The sequence below is a fragment of the Podarcis tiliguerta genome (genome assembly GCF_965153285.1).
Source record: "Podarcis tiliguerta genome assembly, chromosome: Z".
NCBI classification, from domain to species: Eukaryota; Metazoa; Chordata; class Lepidosauria; order Squamata; family Lacertidae; genus Podarcis; species Podarcis tiliguerta.
In genome coordinates, this window is record NC_139553.1 from 30,046,701 (window position 1) to 30,064,158 (window position 17,458).

Genomic DNA, 17,458 nt, shown 5'->3' on the forward strand with positions numbered 1-17,458 from the left:
AGAGGAATTGAACCAAATTTCTCCCCTGCCCTTAGTCTGTTGGGGTAGATTCTGAAGACATCGTCATAGGTAGAGGTCAGACACCATATCAGGTGAACAGAGCTTAAGGGCCATGTTCTGGCTAGTTTTGTTCGAAGCTGCCTACAAGGGGTTTGTTCTTAAAAGCAGCACATAAATTCTTTAAATTAGTAACTCTGGAGATTCCTACTGCACATACATGCATGCTATCAATATTTGCCAACCTGATGCCCTCCAGATGTTGTTGGACTACAACTCCCACCAGTCCCAACCAGTGTGTGCTGGGTGGGGCTGATGTGAGTTGTAGTCCAACAACATCTGGAGGGTATCAGGTCAGCGAAGGCTGTTTGGAACACACAAAAACATTTCTCCCAAATGGGTTGAGGAGAATGCTTTTACTAGGGACAACTACTTTGGGACATTTCATGGTAAAAAGGCAGCAGTTGGAAGGTACGAGTACAGGTTACAGATGCTGCAGGTTACAGACTCCGCTAACCCAGAAATAGTACCTCGGGTTAAGAACTTTGCTCAGGATGAGAACAGAAATTGTGCGGCAGTGGCGCGGCAGCACTGGAAGGCCCCATTAGCTAAGGTTGTACCTCAGGTTAAGAACAGTTTCAGGTTAAGAACTGACCTCCAGAATTAATTTCTTAACCAGAGGTACCACTGTATTGGGGTCTGAAGGGACCCAGAAGTTTGCAGTCTCACAAATCCCTCCCCAATCCAGCTATTCTGTCTGCTATAAAACAAAATCCCAATTACTTGCTCTTTTTGTAGCATGGATGCTGTCAATCCATTTTTTAAATTATTTGTACTGAAAAGTGCTCCGATATTCCCCCCGATTGCCAATATCAAGCGGAGAGGTTAAAAGTTAGTTTTCGAAAGCTCAAATGGGGAGATATATTAGATTAAGAACTATCAATTGTGATGTGAGGCTGCTGGGCCTCCATTTTGGTGGGAGCCTAAATAAGCTGCCAGACCCAGGAGGCTGCTGTTGAAAAGGGTGCCTTCAGTTCACAGCAGGAGTGGCCAGACTTCAGAACTGCTGAATCTCTCTTTCTGTGTGTGTGTGTGTGTGTGTGTGCGCGCGCGTGTGTGTGTATGAACCTCCAGACCTACCATGCAAAAACTCCCATATTTAATCACTGGCATTTGTACGTAGAAAGACCCATCTGAAACCCTAAGAGCTACTGTGAATCAGTGTGGACTAGAGGTGTGGTGGGAGAACTCTGGCTTGCATGCCTAATTAAACCTGATAAGCCACTGGGAGAACAGGATGCTGCACTAGATGGGCCACTGGTCTGAACTTGTGGCCCCCCAAGATTCCACCTCTCTTTAGGCCCAGCCAGCATGACCAATGGTCAGGGATGATGGGAGCTGTAGTCCAACAACATCAGGAGAACCACAAGTTCCCTTTCCCCTGAATTCTAGATTGTGATAGGTAGGTCTGGGTACAGGTTTAAGGAGCCCCTGAACAATGTTCCCCCTTCTCCATCAGTGAGAGCTGACAGACTTACCTGGTGGCAATGGAGCAGCAGTATTTTTAACCAACATTTTCACTTCTCTCAAGAGTCCAAAGTGATGCATAATCTGGGGAAATTAAGATGGCACCTGGAGCCAGGGGCCCAATCCTTTTTATTGTGCATTCATGATGATTTGTGCCCATGATCATGACTGCAACCGGAGCGGTTGTACACGATCCTGCTTTCAACACTGTTCATGCTTTCAGGGCAGGAACATTTCAGGGTTCAGGGCAGACCTATAGCTTCATTTCCAACTGGTGCATTTCTGCTGAAATCCTGTAACTTTTCATACGGCAGATGTTCCAGGTGTATGTCCTTCTTTTGCTGGTGCAAGTGTGTCCCTCCAGGTGACAATAATGCAATAACATTGGGGAAGCATCGCAGGGCAACTAACAAAGCAGAATGAGGCGTGGATGGTCCAGTATAAACCCACCAGAAATGCACTCTTATTGTGTCCTTGATCTCTGATCGCTTGGCTCATCCTTACGTGTGAACACAGTCAATACACGAAAGATTCAGAGTATTTTTAAAGCTGCCAATATATTAAAACTGGGTCATATGTTGGAGCATCTTTGTCTTACCCTGAGAAATTATGGGAAATAATCCTGCGGACTAATGTAGTCAGCTCTTCCATGCTCAGGTGAGCTGGGCCATCGCCTGGTATTAATTCACAAACCTTGAGCCTTTCCTTAGAGTAAGTGCAGTTCCCTTCTCCATGGATAGTCGCTTCTCAAGGGTACTGTTTTTTACTACAGCCTTTATGATTTTATATTGCTGCATGCCACTCTAACATGCAGGGTGGGAGGGAGTTGGGGGGGGTGATGCGCAAGACTTCATCTGGCCTTGCAAAAACTCAGCCTTATTTAGAAATATATTTAGCCTATGGAAGGCATTACAGTCCAAAGCTGGGGAGGGGGGTAAATCCCAGAGAGTGGAATTTGATAGTCTCATTAATCTGCAAGCAAAAATTCCTTGAAAGGGAGGAAAGGAAGGAAAACAACAACAATGCAAAACCTATAAATCAGATTTATATTTCCTGCTCAAAGACCTTTGCATGTTTTTGTTTTTGTTGTTTGCAGCTGAAGATACAAACCTTAAAAGTGGATGGAACATAAGAAGAGGGACAAAATCCTTTGGCTGGCCAGGAATTCTTCGGAATGTTTGAACTCACTATCTCTCAGCTTTTGTTCTCTCTCTCTCTTGGGAAATGGGGGTGTCACAATGACCTCCCTTGGTGGGTTATTGTAAAGATGAGTGATAGAATGGCTGCAATGTAGCTTTGGAATCCTAAACCCAGGGGTACATTGCACTGAAGGTGGGAGGTCTAGTAGGTGCAAGGGCAGAGTAATCTTAAAAGGGGCTATGGAGGAACAGGAGTAGCAGGATCTGACAGTTTCAGTTTCATCCATTTCTCATTTTAAATTCTGTTCTCCACATTTCTGCAGCAATTACTATTATTACTATATTATTAAAACCCTTATGAAAACTCATTAGCATTTTTAGTGCTGATTCCTCCCTAAAAAGACATTTTTGTATGCTGTTCTCCCTAATGTACACTTTTTGCGAGCAATTTCCCAAAACATAATGCATTTGGGGTGTTATTTTCACTAATATCTTCACTGTTATGCACACTTTCCCCAAATATATGCATTTTGGGTAAACGTTGGTTGATTGGAAATCTGCATTGCTACATTTATATAAGTTTGGATTTTGGTTCACATACTGTTTTGGAAACTGTGAATTTGAAAGATTTGCTTGTAAATGAGTACTGTATCAAATTTCTGCCCCATTCCTTCCTCCATAGAGTGGTAAATTCACCAGTGCACCCGCACTCCTGCTGTTTCCTGAACTACAACTCCCATCTGCTTCATGCAGTTAACACAGCAAATGCTATACAGGGATAATGGGAGTTGTAGTTCAGCAACATCTGGAGGGCCAAAGATTCCCTTCATCTGAGCTAAACAAAGAGTTCTAGTGAACAAAAAAATATTGCTAATGGTTTGGCAATATTTCGGTTGGTCTTAATAAATGTAATTTGATAGTGTGGATTTGGGATTAACATAATGGGGAAAAAAAGTCCAACCTATTTACTTACAGCACAATCTTGCTCATGTTTACTCAAACGCAAGTCCTGGTTCCAGGGTATGGTTTGAGGCTACTACCTTAATAAAGCCAAGTAAGTCTGGGTCTGGTCAGGATGGGAGGCCACTAGTGAACCACATCTTCTGGATGGTTCAGTTGGCTAGGGCATCGTGCGGATAACACCCAGGCTGCAGGTTTGATCCCTATATGGAACAAGTGCATATTCATGCATTGTGGGGGTGGGGGGGTGGACTAGATGATTCTCAGGGTCCCTTCTAACTCTATTATTCTATGTATGTATGTAGGCTTGGGTGGTAGGTAATAAATAATAAATAAATGTAATAATAAATGCAATAAATGTATAAGTGTATACAGTATACATATTGTGTTCGAGGGTGCTCTGTCCCCGGTAAACGTGGCACAGGGTTTCAGAATTGTAGCAGTTGTGCGCTGAGTGAGTACTCAGAAAGTTAACTCCTAGGTTAAGCGTGCACGAGACGGCAGCTCTCCGTATCTCGCATCCCTCAGTCGGATGCCTTAAGTCCCACTGAGCGAGATCCTCGGCGGAGGGTCGCCCTCGCAGGATCAGGCTGCAGCTCTTGCGCACTTGGCTCAGAAATCCAGTTGAAAATTCAAGCGCGCTCGCGCCTTTATTTCCCAGTCACCTGTGCCTCTGGTCGGGGGCGCGCGCAAACTTCCCCGCCACACCTCAAGTTTTAACTTTCTTTCCTGCCCGCCCCCCGCCACCGCGGTTTTCTCTTTCTCTAAGTCATAAAAGGCGTCCCCCTCAACTCACTCCCGCAGCTAGAACGCTCAGCCCTTTCCCTAAAAACGCAACCTCGGGTCGCAAACTCTCTTCCACTTTCCCTTTCCCTCCTCCCCCAGCTGGGTGGGAACGGTACCCTCATCTTGATGCGTCCCGGCGCTCCATTCACAGGTACCCAACGCTCGGGGGCAAGGGAGAGAGGGCCCCGCCCCGCCCCGCCTCGCCTCCCTCTCCATCCTTAGCCAGTGGCTGGCGGCCAGGCTGAGACCCCGACGCGTCGCATTGGCCGCCGGCCGCTGCCGCTCCGCGCTCCTCCTCCGCCCCTTCGCTGGGAAGTGGGAGGCGACTCCGCGAGCGGCTGGGTCGTGGGAGTGCGCGCGGGGTGTTTTTTCCCTCCCCTCTCCCCCACTTCTTCCCCTTTCTCTCCTCTCTCGCTCTGCGTCTCCGTCTCCTCCGTTTCCTCGAGTGTTGCAAACAGTTTCGGGTGGAAAAGTGGAGCCGGCAAGGTTGGATGCTGTAGCTGCCGCCGCCGCTGCCGCCGCCGCCGATGATCCAGGCGCCCGGGGCGGAGTAGAAAGCATGGCCGTGTCTTCTCCCCCGATTATCCCGGCAACTTCGAGCGGCGGCGGCGGCAGCGGGGGCAGCGGCGGCACCGGCAGCGCCAGCACCGCCGCTAGCGCTGGGGGCTTGTTCCGGGCGGACGCGCTCTATCCCTCCAGCCCGTCGGAGTCCCCGCGCCTGACGAGCAGCCTCATCCACAGCTTCATCGCCAGCACCGCCAACGCCGCCACTGGCGTGCCGGGCAGCGGAGCTGGAGCAGGAGGAGGAGGTGGCGGCGGCGGCGGGAACGAGTGCAAGATGGTCGACCTGCACGGGGTGAAGGTGGCTTCATTCCTGGTGGACGGGCAGGAGCTGATTTGCCTGCCGCAGGTCTTCGACCTCTTCCTCAAGCACCTGGTCGGAGGGCTGCACACCGTCTACACCAAACTCAAGAGGCTGGACATCGCGCCCGTGGTGTGCACCGTGGAGCAAGTGCGTATCCTGCGCGGGCTGGGCGCCATCCAGCCCGGCGTCAACCGCTGCAAACTCATCACGAGGAAAGACTTCGAAACTTTGTACAACGACTGCACCAATGCCAGGTGAGAGAGAGAGAAAGAGCGCGTGCGTGCGTGTGTGGGTTTGTGCCTGTGAGGGGTGTATTTTTTTTGGGGGGGGGACATAGGATATGGTGGTTCAGGCCTCCCCCTCCACCGGGGTCCCGACCGTAGTGAGGAGCAGAGAGGTCCGAGTCCCTCCGGCCACGGCTCCCTTCCCTGCAAAAACCGGGGCCGTTTGAGGGAAGCGCCCCTTTCCGAGGATGAGTAGGACATCGAAAGTATCCCAAGTGCTTAGCTCGTTGTCTTCCTGAAGCTGAATGGATGTTACGTGCTTCTTTTTTCTTTTTAAAATCACCCGCTTTTTTATTTGGGAACAAATCCCGTTAGGTTTCTGTGATGCTTCCTTTAAAAAGTAGGGTACGCTGCTTTTTTCCTTTGCATCAGATCACGGTTCTGTATAAATCCGACATCCATCTAATTGCAAAGTCCTAGGGCAGGTCAAGAGAATTGTGTTTTGAAGATCCCACGTGTGCACAAAAAAGTTTTAAGCCTTGTCCAATTTGCTTGAAACAGGAAAACGAGGGAGTAAGGAACCACTGATGTGAGAGATGCAAACAGGTCTTTGTGAAGTGCAACTTGCTTGGGTTTTGATTAAGAAAGAAAAAAGTTTATTTGGAAGGGAATGAGGGATTTATTTTAAAACGCTTTGGAAGGGACTTTCCGGGAGGAGTTGCAATTAAAATCAGTGGGCCGGGGGTGGCGGGTGGGTGGGAACCTTAGGCAAACTTAACTTCTGAAAGTTTAACCGCATTGTAAGTGATGGGAGTTGGTAGGGAAGCATGTGGTGCTCATCACTGATGATTTGGGGTAGATTTGAGCAGACCTACTTGGACATTAGGCTCACAGAATCCTAAGTGGGGCTTGTTTGCGTGGAAGCAAACAAGCTGCAGCTGTAGGCAAACTTATTTAGGAGTAAATTAGGCTGCAACTGTAGGCAATCTTAGTCAGGAGTAGTGCTTATCAAAATTGGTCTGATTTGACCCAGTACATCTAATGATTAGTAGATGTTCAGACAAATGCATTTATCACAGGTGCCCTGTGCTGGGTGCTGTTACCTGCAACTGAGTGGGAAACACTGGGATGTATGGCCAATTCACACATTATGTTGGACACTGGTTCTGTGGGTAGTATCCTAGTACCTGTATATAAATGACGGGTTTTATATTTGCCTGGTGATCAATATTACGCACTTTGGTAGGAAAATTCTCCAAGGGTAGAAAAATTTTCAGAGGGGAAATACTTAGCATCAGCAATATAGTTCTTTGAACATCACTGGGTGCACTTAGAGGAATATCTTGTTGATTTCAGCAACCTTTACTTCCAACTGCAGGCATTTAAAGAGTGGTTGTTTAAAACTTAGCTTCCTTGAAAGTAAGCTACTTTGATTGGGACAAGCAGATTTTGTTTCCCCAAGCAAATAGGGTTAGGAGTAGGGGATTTAGCATGCGCTTACCAGGAAGTAAGTTCAAACGAAAGGAATGCAACTTTTATATCTGTAAAAAGTGGTAAAGTTTTCAACATTGAGGACCAGCCTCTTCCTTTTGATAATGAAACCCTATTTGTGTCTACCCAGAAGTAGCTCCCATTCAGTTCAATGGGACTTGCATTCAGATAGAGTGTGCATAAGATCACAGCCTAAAAGTGCAGTCAGGAATGAATCCCATTGAGTTCAATGGGCCTTGTTCCCAGGTACGTGGTTATCTGATTGCAGCCCTTACGATGCAATAATTAGCATGTTATATTAGGAACATGTGTATTAAGGGTTTCAGCTTAAACGAACCAGCAGGTGAGCATACCTGCACCTGAGTTTTAGGAAAAGTAGCTGCAGGAGCCGTGAGATGCTGCCTGGCTTCCCATTGCTTTTCCTGACAAGTTTTTGTCTGTAGAGAGGGTCCCCCTCCCCATCTTCTTCTTTATCCTTTTCATCATTTCAGGATAAATTCAACATGGATTATTCTTTTCCCCTCTGCCCCATTTTTCTTAGCTTTGTATAGCGTGTGGTCTGAACGCCTGCCCTGCCAGGTAGCATTATTGGGGTATAAGCAACTAAAAGCCCCAGGGGCACCTTGGTGTCTGCTGTCATATATCCTTGGTGCAGTAGGTGAAATGGTGTGGCAGGCCAGGGAGTCTCTTTGTATTCATCCCCCCACCCAAAAAAGTGCACCAATTTCTCTGTGTTGTAAGATTCCAAACATGGTGCAAAGTTGGTCAGTCCAGAATCTGGAATTTGTGGGTGCTTCTTCCCTGTCAGTGAAAGTCTTATTGTACCAGCTCTGCCTGGTGTAGACCCCCATATGGTCTCTTCAAATCACTGACCCTAAATCTCATTGACCCTAAATCTTCTGTCCTCATTAGGATGCTCTTTTCCCAAAGGAGATTGTGGCTGAATTACATTATGCAAAGAAGTGTGTCCCAACTTTTCCTAATAGTGATAGAATATACGGGGTTGAGATGTTCATGTATCTGGTATCCTTGTCCAGAGAATAACAAGGTTCACAGTTGTGGTGAATGTTAAAAGGAGAGGAGTGCGCTTTTCAAATGTGTAGTAATAAATTTCTTTCTTTTTCTTTTGCAATTGTTTGGCAATCATTTTTGCAATAGTTTTTAACGTGCATGAAAGGATATACTTCTTTGCATCAAAACAGCACACGCATACTTCATCTTCCTCTGAAGATGAAGAAAGTTCCCTGTTAGATACTATTTTCTGTGAAACTTTACCTGTTAGGATCTTGCTAGAGGTTGTGAACATAACCTGTGATGCTGAAGCAGTTCATTAGTGCTTCAAATTCACAAGAGAGCATTGTGAGATAGGAACTGAAGGAGAGTTTATAGACTAACTGTTGCTTAGCATAATTCTGGAGCAGTACCATGAGCTAGTTAGCCCAGTGAGTTAAGAGGGTCTGTTCTGTTCTGTTCCTTCGGAACTGTTTAAAAGCAGCTCGGGTACAGGAAACTGTGAAGAAGCTTCTTCAAATTTTAGGGTGCTTAATTCCATTATTAATTGATAAATGCATGCAATGTAAGCAAGGATCTTCAGGACTCTATGATGAAAATAAATAAATAAAAGCTTGCATTGGATCCTAAAACCTGAAACTATTAAATAATTTTTATTAGATTCCTCCCCACTCCCATCTTCTTCTGTAGGGAAGGACCTGCATTAAAAACCTATTATACATTTGCACATGAGCAAATAAAGCATGTGTTAGTTGAAAAAACCACATGGCAGTTTGATTAGGTCTATTGTGACTCATTGTGAGGTAAATGTTTTGCAACTTTTTTGACCGCAATAGGAGCCTGGTGGTTGGTTACATGTTACTATAGGAAAGTGCTGATCTTACGTACAAAAATGGGACTTGGATAAAACACGTTATGCACTTGCTGGGGAAGTGTCCTACTCCCTTAGAAACTGATAATTTCTGCAAGACTAGGCTCTTGATCATCACATGTTAATTGTCGGTTTGGCAACAGGTAAAATTCTAGAGCTGCTCAGAGCACTTAACTCTTGCTCACATCCATATCTATTCAGTAATTTAGGTGCGTATGTGACGGAACAAATTCTACTTCGGGGTTGATTGTTTATATGCAAAGTCTGAGGTTCAAACAAATGGAGAACACTGCATATAAAATGTCTAGCTTTTATTTAGCAGGTGAAATCTACTTACACACTAAGTAACTCAAAATCATGATCTGATCTACTCACCCAAAGGTGGTGCTCCCATGCCAAATACAAACTGCTTGGTGACTCTCAAATCAATTTGTGATATAGCGGGCGGGCGGGCAGGGAGTCTGTTTCAAGAATAAAGAGTTTAAAATTTCACAGGTTGGCTTAAATTCCTGGGTAGTTCTTTAGATTGAGGGATGCAGACTTCAGGCTTGCAGGACTTTCTTGGTGTTTTACTAGAATTCTGAGATCTCCCAACTGTAGTCAAGTGCAGCATACAAACACTTTGAAACAAAACAATTCTGAGCCCAGGGTTTTCTTTTAAGTAAATGGAGCTTTTGGTTCACTCTGAGTTACTCCTACCTTCCTTCATTTCACAGTACTTTTTCGGGAGGGGGGAGAAGGGGAAAACGTTTTTTTGTTGCTGTCCTTGCTAAACAATTAAGGGACAGGAATCTTTGCAGGTCCAATATAAATTAGAAGATCTACCAGTAGATTTACTGCCCTGCCTGCTTAAGATCCGGTTCCTGGTTCTTAATTTTGTGTCCGGCACCATCCTAGTTGACCACTGCCCTTCGTTAACAGGGCAGCACATTTTGCTGACAACATAACTGCAAAAAATCCAGTGGGAATTGCAAAGTTCTTAACAAAAGTCTTTTTACATTCTTGGGTCCAGTTGGCACTGAGTGGGAGATGGGCTCTTTGAGCCATTGACAAAACCTGCTGGAGGGGAGTTATGAAATCGGGTATAATAATGGATCAATCTGATGGGGCAGCCCGAAAGCAAGAGGCTTGGAAGCATGGAGGAACATAAAATGTGAATATGGGAGAGCTATTTGCGCAGCAGATAGGGAATACAGAGATAGGGAAAAACAGCTGCTGCCTCCCAAAGTGAAACAGGAAAAACTCAAAACTGTTATGTGTGTTTTGCTAGTTAGATTTTTTCAAGTCTGCTCCTACAGCTAACTCAGTGGTGCTTGTAGTTATTATTTCTAATTGTTTCTGCTTTCTGCTTAATTTCAACTCTCTGATCAAGTTGTTCTGATAGCAATTATCAATCTTGCTGGAAATGAATTACTGCATTTTTATATTAATCATCCTGTGAGATACTTGTTTTCAGTTTTGACTCAGCCACCAGATCAAATGAATCCATCCATCAAAACAAATCTACTTCAGATTTTGATTTCAAATCTGTGTCATTACATATGTGGATCATATGTACTAGAATTTTCTCTTATGTCAACATTTCTGAGTTAGATCCATGCATATAACATGAATCCAGCAGTTTCCTCTTGCAGGGTCACCTACACTAATTCAGTGCCTGCACCTGGAAAGTGAAATTGTCAAGATGATATTATTGAACAGGTGGGATAATTTTTTCCTGTATGCATTCTTCAAAAATATTGCTCAGTCATTGCAAAAGTCAAGTTATGGGCTGTTTTGCTCACCAGTCACCACCACAACAAAAAAGTTACAGCCACTTCAGATTGCCCTGATATAATGTCAACTTCAGTGGGGGTTTGAAAAGCTGTTTTGAAGTTTCACATCCTTTTCGTGCAGCAGGATGAAATATTAAACAGGAGTACCTTAAGCTAAGCCAAGGGAGAAATGTTTCCTTATGTGTCTCTTTGATTTTTAAAGTGGAACTCAGCTACTGAATTTGTGACAAACTATAGCAAGCATCTCATGCACTCAGATCCGAAGTGTTCCATGGAAGTCCTGTTGAAAACATACACTGCTGTAATTTAATGTTGGGGAAAGGCTGTAGCTCAGTGCTAGAGCATCTGCTTTGCAGAAGGTTCCAGGTTCTACACCCAGTGTCTCCAGGTAAGATGACGAGAGACTCTCGCCTGCTGGGATCTGGTGCCAGTCTGTGTTGGAAGTACTGAGCTAGAGGGACCAGTGGTCTGACTCAGAATAAGGTGCTGTTTATGTGTTAGGATTTCAGACAATGATAATCTGCTTATGTACCCATATATTTGTGTGAGCACATGCAGCTTTTGGAGATAGCAGGAATATAATTTTGTGCATGTATTTCTAGAGTTGTCTCAAATCCCACCAGTCAGCATGTTGTTTATTATTCTCACCTCTTATCACCAATGGCAAGGTGGGTAAGGTCATGTGTTCGGCTGAAATATATTGCACGTGCTTAATTAGAAGTCAGCCCCATTGAGTTCTGAGTAGATATGCATAGGATCGCACTGCAAGAAGTTTCTTACTTGCAGCCTGAATTTTAGAATCAGTGTTAGAAGAAACTTTTCTCACATAAGCAAAGAAGGGTGATTGGTAGAATAGAGACTGTAAATTAGCTAACAAGTTTTACAAAGAACGTTGTAAATGTTAAACCTTTCGCTCTTTTCCCTACTAATAATGGGGAAGCATTGTTAAAAACAAACACCAAGAAACTCGCCTGAATATGGCCTGTACATACTTTATTCTAACTGTTCCTAGTTGTAGGGTCTGTTAAAAGGAGTCCAGTAAAGTTGCTGGGGTTTTTTAATGAGAAAAAGCTATAATTCCAGGACTTATGTGCCACTCTATGGATTTCAGTGCACACATTGTTCGTCAATGCTCACTTAAATAAATGGCATGCTTCTCCCTACATAAATTGTCAGCAGGGATTTAAACTTGCCCCAAGCTGTATGTGGAAAGTGTTAATTTTGCTGGTTTGGGCACGGATGTGAATTTGGGGGTGGCAGTCTTGGGGTCATGTAATGTAGTGGCTAAGAAGTGAGCCTTCAGTTCAATTCTTTAACCTGCCACAAATCAGCCTTGTGGCTTTAGGAAACCACTGTTCTCTTACTCTCCACCTCTTACCATTTGTAAGATGGGAATATTAATACTGAACGACCTTACAGTGGTGGTCAAATTATGAGAAGGAAAGCTGATGCTTAATACATCCTGGGAAACTTCCCTGTACTAGCCAAATTATTTCCCCTCTGTGGCATTTGAAATACAGTAGCAAAAAGGGCCAGTATAAAAGACAACACGATTAGTTTTGTTCTGCCTTTTCCCTCAAATTTGAGCACCATATTACACGTCTGTTAGAATCAATGTGTGTGAAACATCTTGAACACTGAATATACACTATAGAAATGCTTTGCATAGTTAGTAGCATTATTTTACCAGCATATGTATAAGCTTATTTACCAAGTCTCACTGAAATGAATGAGATTTACCTCCTAGTAAATATGTTTAGGATTGCAGCCTACGTGTCTAGAGACATGGAGAAAGAGCCCCCCCCCCAATTCTCTTATGAGAAATTATCAATACTTTATAAAACTGTTTCTCTCTCTCTCTCTCTATATATATATCTCCAGAGATTTAATGTGCTTCTGTGTGTGCATTTCAGAACAGTTTTGGCATTTGTTTGGCTTCAGCACACTGAATATCTTACTGGCTCATTGATAAAGAAATCTAATTTGAAGGAACAGTGATTTAAAACAAATCTTGTAATTTCTGAGAGCTCTAGATTTCTCCAGCTGCAGATGAAATGCTTCTCCCCCCCCCCCCCCGAAAGGAAATGTTTGTACGTTTCCATTAGATGTTTGAGTTTTTATGGAAGCAATTTCTTCACAAACTCTCCCTACCACCTCCTCTCTCCTCCCCCTCCCCAAAATACGGCATTCTGTGCTCCTGGAGCCAAAGCAAAATAATTAGGCATTAATGATGTTCTCGCCACATATTCAAAAGGTCTTTGGAAGCGTTTTTCCCTCTCTCCGCATCTCTTTTTCTCCTTTTCACCATCTCAACCTGCAGAAGAACTCTTCAGCGTCACTTCAAATCCGACAATTCTGAAAAGATGTAGGGATCAGAACGCGCACACTTTTAAAACTCATTGGCTCTGGCAAGGGAAATTGAGCATTTGCACCCAATAAGCCTGATTGTGGAACTGAATGCAAATTGTGTTTTGATTTATCTCTTTTTCGGCCCCCCCCCTCCATTTGAATTGATCTTGCATTAATTTTGCCAAGCAGCTCTGTGAGGCTGCAGATGTTGCCCTGTGTTTAATAAATCAACGAGACGGATCTGAATGAATCACTTCAGATGGATTCTCTGCTCGGTTTGATGTCTAGATGTTATTCTTAGCTTGTTATCGTGACAGATGCATTAATGTTCCCATACACTGCCAGCAATGTCAAAGAGATTGAAGCTTTTAAAGTGGCGGTAACCTCTCTCCCCCTCCCTCCCTCTCTCCAGGTTTTCTAATGGGAAAAAAACCTCACAATTTTTCCTCCAGAAAACCCCAAAACAGTATTTTTAGGAAGAGGAGGAAACCATAAGTAAAGCCATAAACTTAACTGTGGCGTAAGATGATTCTGGAGGGTGGGTGAAGAAGGGGAATTAACCTCTAGATTAGCCAGCAAGTCAGGGTTAAATTTGTAAGAATTTATTTCTGAATGATTAATTATTGCACAATGGCAGAAATCAATATATGTACCTAAATATAGCACAAGGTCTTTTAATAGCGTAACCATTTTCTCAACATTAATATTTCATTGCAAAAGGAAAAGGAGGAGGGAAAAAAAAAGGATGACCAGGATAAGTAATATAAGATTAAGTATGTTGAAAATGAAAATGTTGAAAACAGAACTAAATTGATTGCTTTTGTTGCCGTGGCTGAGGGTGGGCATTTCTCATTTTGGAGGTGGGGGTTAATTCAGTTGGAGTTGACATTTCTTAGGTTGCTTCTCTTGAATCCATCAATTTTACACTAATTTAAAATGGTCCCACACATGCACCAATACCATGGTTGGATATTAATGAACATTTGTTGACTGGCACATTCTGGTAACTTTTCCTACAGAAGTAGCACTTGGGATCACAGATCATAAAGTTGCGTAAAGTACCCTGACGGCTGCTGCTTTTTTAACAGAGCATGCTATTTTAAATTCTAAACATGCTGGTGGAAAAGGAAAGATATCTTGGTTATTGCACTGTAGCATTTCACCCTAGCGTACTAAATTCAATTTATTACCTGGCTTATAATATTTTAATGGCCTCTTCGGACCCCCTGCCACCCCCACAACCCTTATGACTGACATATGAGAAACTAGTACTTTGTATGGGATCTGTTTCTGTCTGCGTTAAGGGTTTTAGAATGTTATTCAGCCATAGTTGAACACTTTTAAATCCCGTTAATTTCAAGGGGGGATTAAGCATGCACTTCAGTCCATCTCCTACTGAAATTGATGGGGCTTAAAAAGTGTTCATAGTTGGCTGGATCATGCCCTTAGTGCCCTGCCAAACGATGTGGGAGGAAAAAATTTCTAGTGCTTTATTTTTCTATGGAAAATTTTATATTTAAAATAAGTTTATTAGGAACAACAAATGGGTGCTGATTTCAAATGTGATATTAAGGCAGTCTGACAGTTTCGAAAGCACTTGTAGGTTTGTTTATTAAACACAGTATAAGTAAAACAAACATGCTGAATTAAATTTGTAATTAACATGGAATCCAATAATTACCGGTTGCACTTTCACCCAACGCTTAGCCACGCTGGCTGAGTATGGTGGGGATTGTAATCCCAAAAAATATGGAGGGCACCAGGTTGGCAAGGTCTGATTTAAAATTCTAGGTTGTTCAGCAAACTGTGAGCCATCTTACAGGCAAAGGAACTATGGCTAGATGCTCCAAAGCAGGGGTCAGCAAACTTTTTCAGCAGGGGGCTGATCCACTGTCCCTCAGACCTTGTAGAGGGGTGGACTATATTTTTTTTTGGGGGGGGGGGGATGAACAAATTCCTATGCTCCACAAATAACCCAGAGATGCATTTTAAATAAAAGCACACATTCTATTCATGTAAAAACACGCTGATTCCCGGACCGTCTGCCTACCCATGCTCCAAAGTCTGGGTCACTTTCCTGCTTCTCTTCCATTGTGCTTCTATATCTTGATGAGCATTTGGAGTTGGCTGGCCAAACGAACTATGGTTGAGTGAGGCTGCTAGGCTTGGACATAACACCAAACCACAGTTACACAGCGCCATGGTTTATGAGCCAACAAAAAACTGTTGCAGTTTGTTTCCAGAAAACTAACTCTGGTTAAGCCATGCTTTGGCTAAACAACTATAGCTTAGTTTAATGTTCAAACCTTGACAACATCTTTCAATGGAATTTGTTTATCGTCATTGAACCAGTGGTATTTAAAATAGTCATATGGTCATAGATGATATTGTTGTGATGTGCTTGCGTTTTTTCCTTTGCTGAGACTTTCAAAGTCTTCCTCCTCCTTACATCAGTTGAAGTTTTCCATCTCTCTTTCAGTTTTGAGTAGATGTTTCTTTTATCTGAGCCCTTTATCTGAACCCATTACTCCTGATGCAAGTTTTTTTTTTTTTTTTAAAAAAACCTGTCCTCAACTGCTTAAACCTGCAATATATATTAAATGGAATAACTGGTGTAAGGACACTTGTAAAGAGGAGATTTTTTGCCTTGTGCCTTCACCTGCATTTTCACCTGAGCAAATGTAAAGTTCTTCTTGATGTTCCAAACAAAGGGTTGCCGCTAATGCTAGTCCTATGTAGAGTAGACCCATTGAAATCAATGTGCATGCCTAACCCAGACCCATTAATTTCAATGGGTCTGCTCTGAGTTGGACGTAGGCAGATACAACCCTATGTCTGCAGTTCTGCACATGCAATGAAGCAGCTTAAATCCCGCTGAAGTTAATGGGGCTCATGCAGCTTAACTGTTTACAGGCCCGCAGCCAAAGGCGTTCTCTTTCCCATTCATTAAGCCCCTTTATATATCCTGTAGGAATCCTTCGCTACACCTCATTCAGTTGTTGTGTAGGCATTTTTTCTTTTTCTTTTTTTTGCTATTGACCTCAAAATCTCAGTTTCAGCAACAACTTGTCCCTGCGATGAGAACAAGTTGTGAAGAAAGAACAGACCTGATTGGAAAAGCCACAAATTCTTAGTGCTCTGAAAAGAAGCTCCAGTGGTGCAGCTGGGCGCATTCTTTGCTATGCATGTGCAGGGCAATTTTTATTTTTATTTTTTTAAAAAGAGTGTTTTGATTAGACATGAATTACTAAGTGCAACAGCTAGTCTAGCATGTAATGGTTCTCAGTGATTACAGATTTATTCTGCTTGATATATTACAGACATCCCTAGGGGCAGTGCGGTTTTGCTCTCCGTGGCCACCGGTTAACGCACGCTTCTGAAAGGCAGCCGAGTTCAGGGAGAAACTTTTTCCCACCAATTCTACAGCTGGAGAATTAGAAATATTAATAACCACAGCTAAAGGCATTAGGTCTCTCCCTGAAAGGTTCCAGTGTGTGCCTTTTTATATCCATGTAATTAATGACCTAGCGATATAGCATCCCTTGTATATGTCCTTTTTCACATGAACTTCTCTGTCGTCTCTCTGCCGTAAGTGAGAGTAAGGAGATTACGTTTCTTATGTCTGTATGCTATTTTGACCTCCTAAGCCTGTTTTCCTTGTTGCAGTGCGTTGCACCAGACCCATGTTCTTGATCTAGCTCTATGAATTCTCAATAAAAAATCCAAAGAATTAAATTGACAGCATAACGGCAGTTCTTATGTCCATGCAACATTTCTTTTCCTTTTAGGAATATATATATATATATATATATATATATATATATATATATTTCTGCTCCTTATCAGTAGTTCTAATGTAGTTTCGCAAACGTTTAAAGCTTTACAAAATGTTCAATTACTGTTGTGTGCAGTGATCATATCGGGTTCCTCGTGGCTGATCTCTGGTAACAGCATTTAAACTGCAGTTAGAGACAACACGCTATTTATGCACTGGGTTAAAAAGGAAAAGAGTAATATTGATCTGCCTGTGGATTAAAGTTTTCTTTTCTTTTTTAAATCGGTAACAGCTCAAACACAAAAGGCTTCTCCCTTTTTTCCCTCCCCTCAACCCCTTTATGATTTCTCAAGCCTGCCATTGATCTACTGGTTTTATTGCATTCATTATTTATTAAAAGAATTTGCAAGCTAAACATAACGCTAAGCTAGTTTGCACAGAGGGACCGCACTTAGGAAATTGAATGGAGATTGCATTAGGGATGAACATCTGTGCTGTTTTTCCACTCGTGTATTTATTGGTTTGTATAAAAGGTGTATTGGATTAACAGTTATAACTGTTATGGCATGAAGCTTTCTCTCTGAGACCCCAGGCAATTTAGTTGTTGTTAGGGAAGGTTGCCGCCTTTACTTATTGTAAAACCCGCGACAATCCCAGACTTGGCATGTTCTCTCTCTTTTTTAATGCA

General features: G+C 43.1%; 1 protein-coding gene across 8 annotated transcripts in view; it reads left to right on the forward strand.

Moving 5' to 3' along the window:
* Nucleotides 1-17,458, forward strand: part of DACH2 (dachshund family transcription factor 2) — a 314,613-nt gene that overhangs the window by 10,821 nt on the left and 286,334 nt on the right. Inside the window, exon 1 of one of the 8 annotated variants that reach the window (XM_083424217.1) lies at nucleotides 4,669-5,528. The exons of 1 other annotated variant lie outside the window; for it this stretch is intronic. In XM_083424217.1, the coding sequence (XP_083280343.1) occupies nucleotides 4,969-5,528 (560 nt within the window). In that variant the 5' untranslated portion in view covers nucleotides 4,669-4,968. Of the gene's footprint in view, nucleotides 1-4,668; nucleotides 5,529-17,458 lie in introns of those variants that run through there. 6 more of the 8 variants (XM_083424211.1, XM_083424212.1, XM_083424214.1 and 3 more) reach the window with 6 other exon arrangements.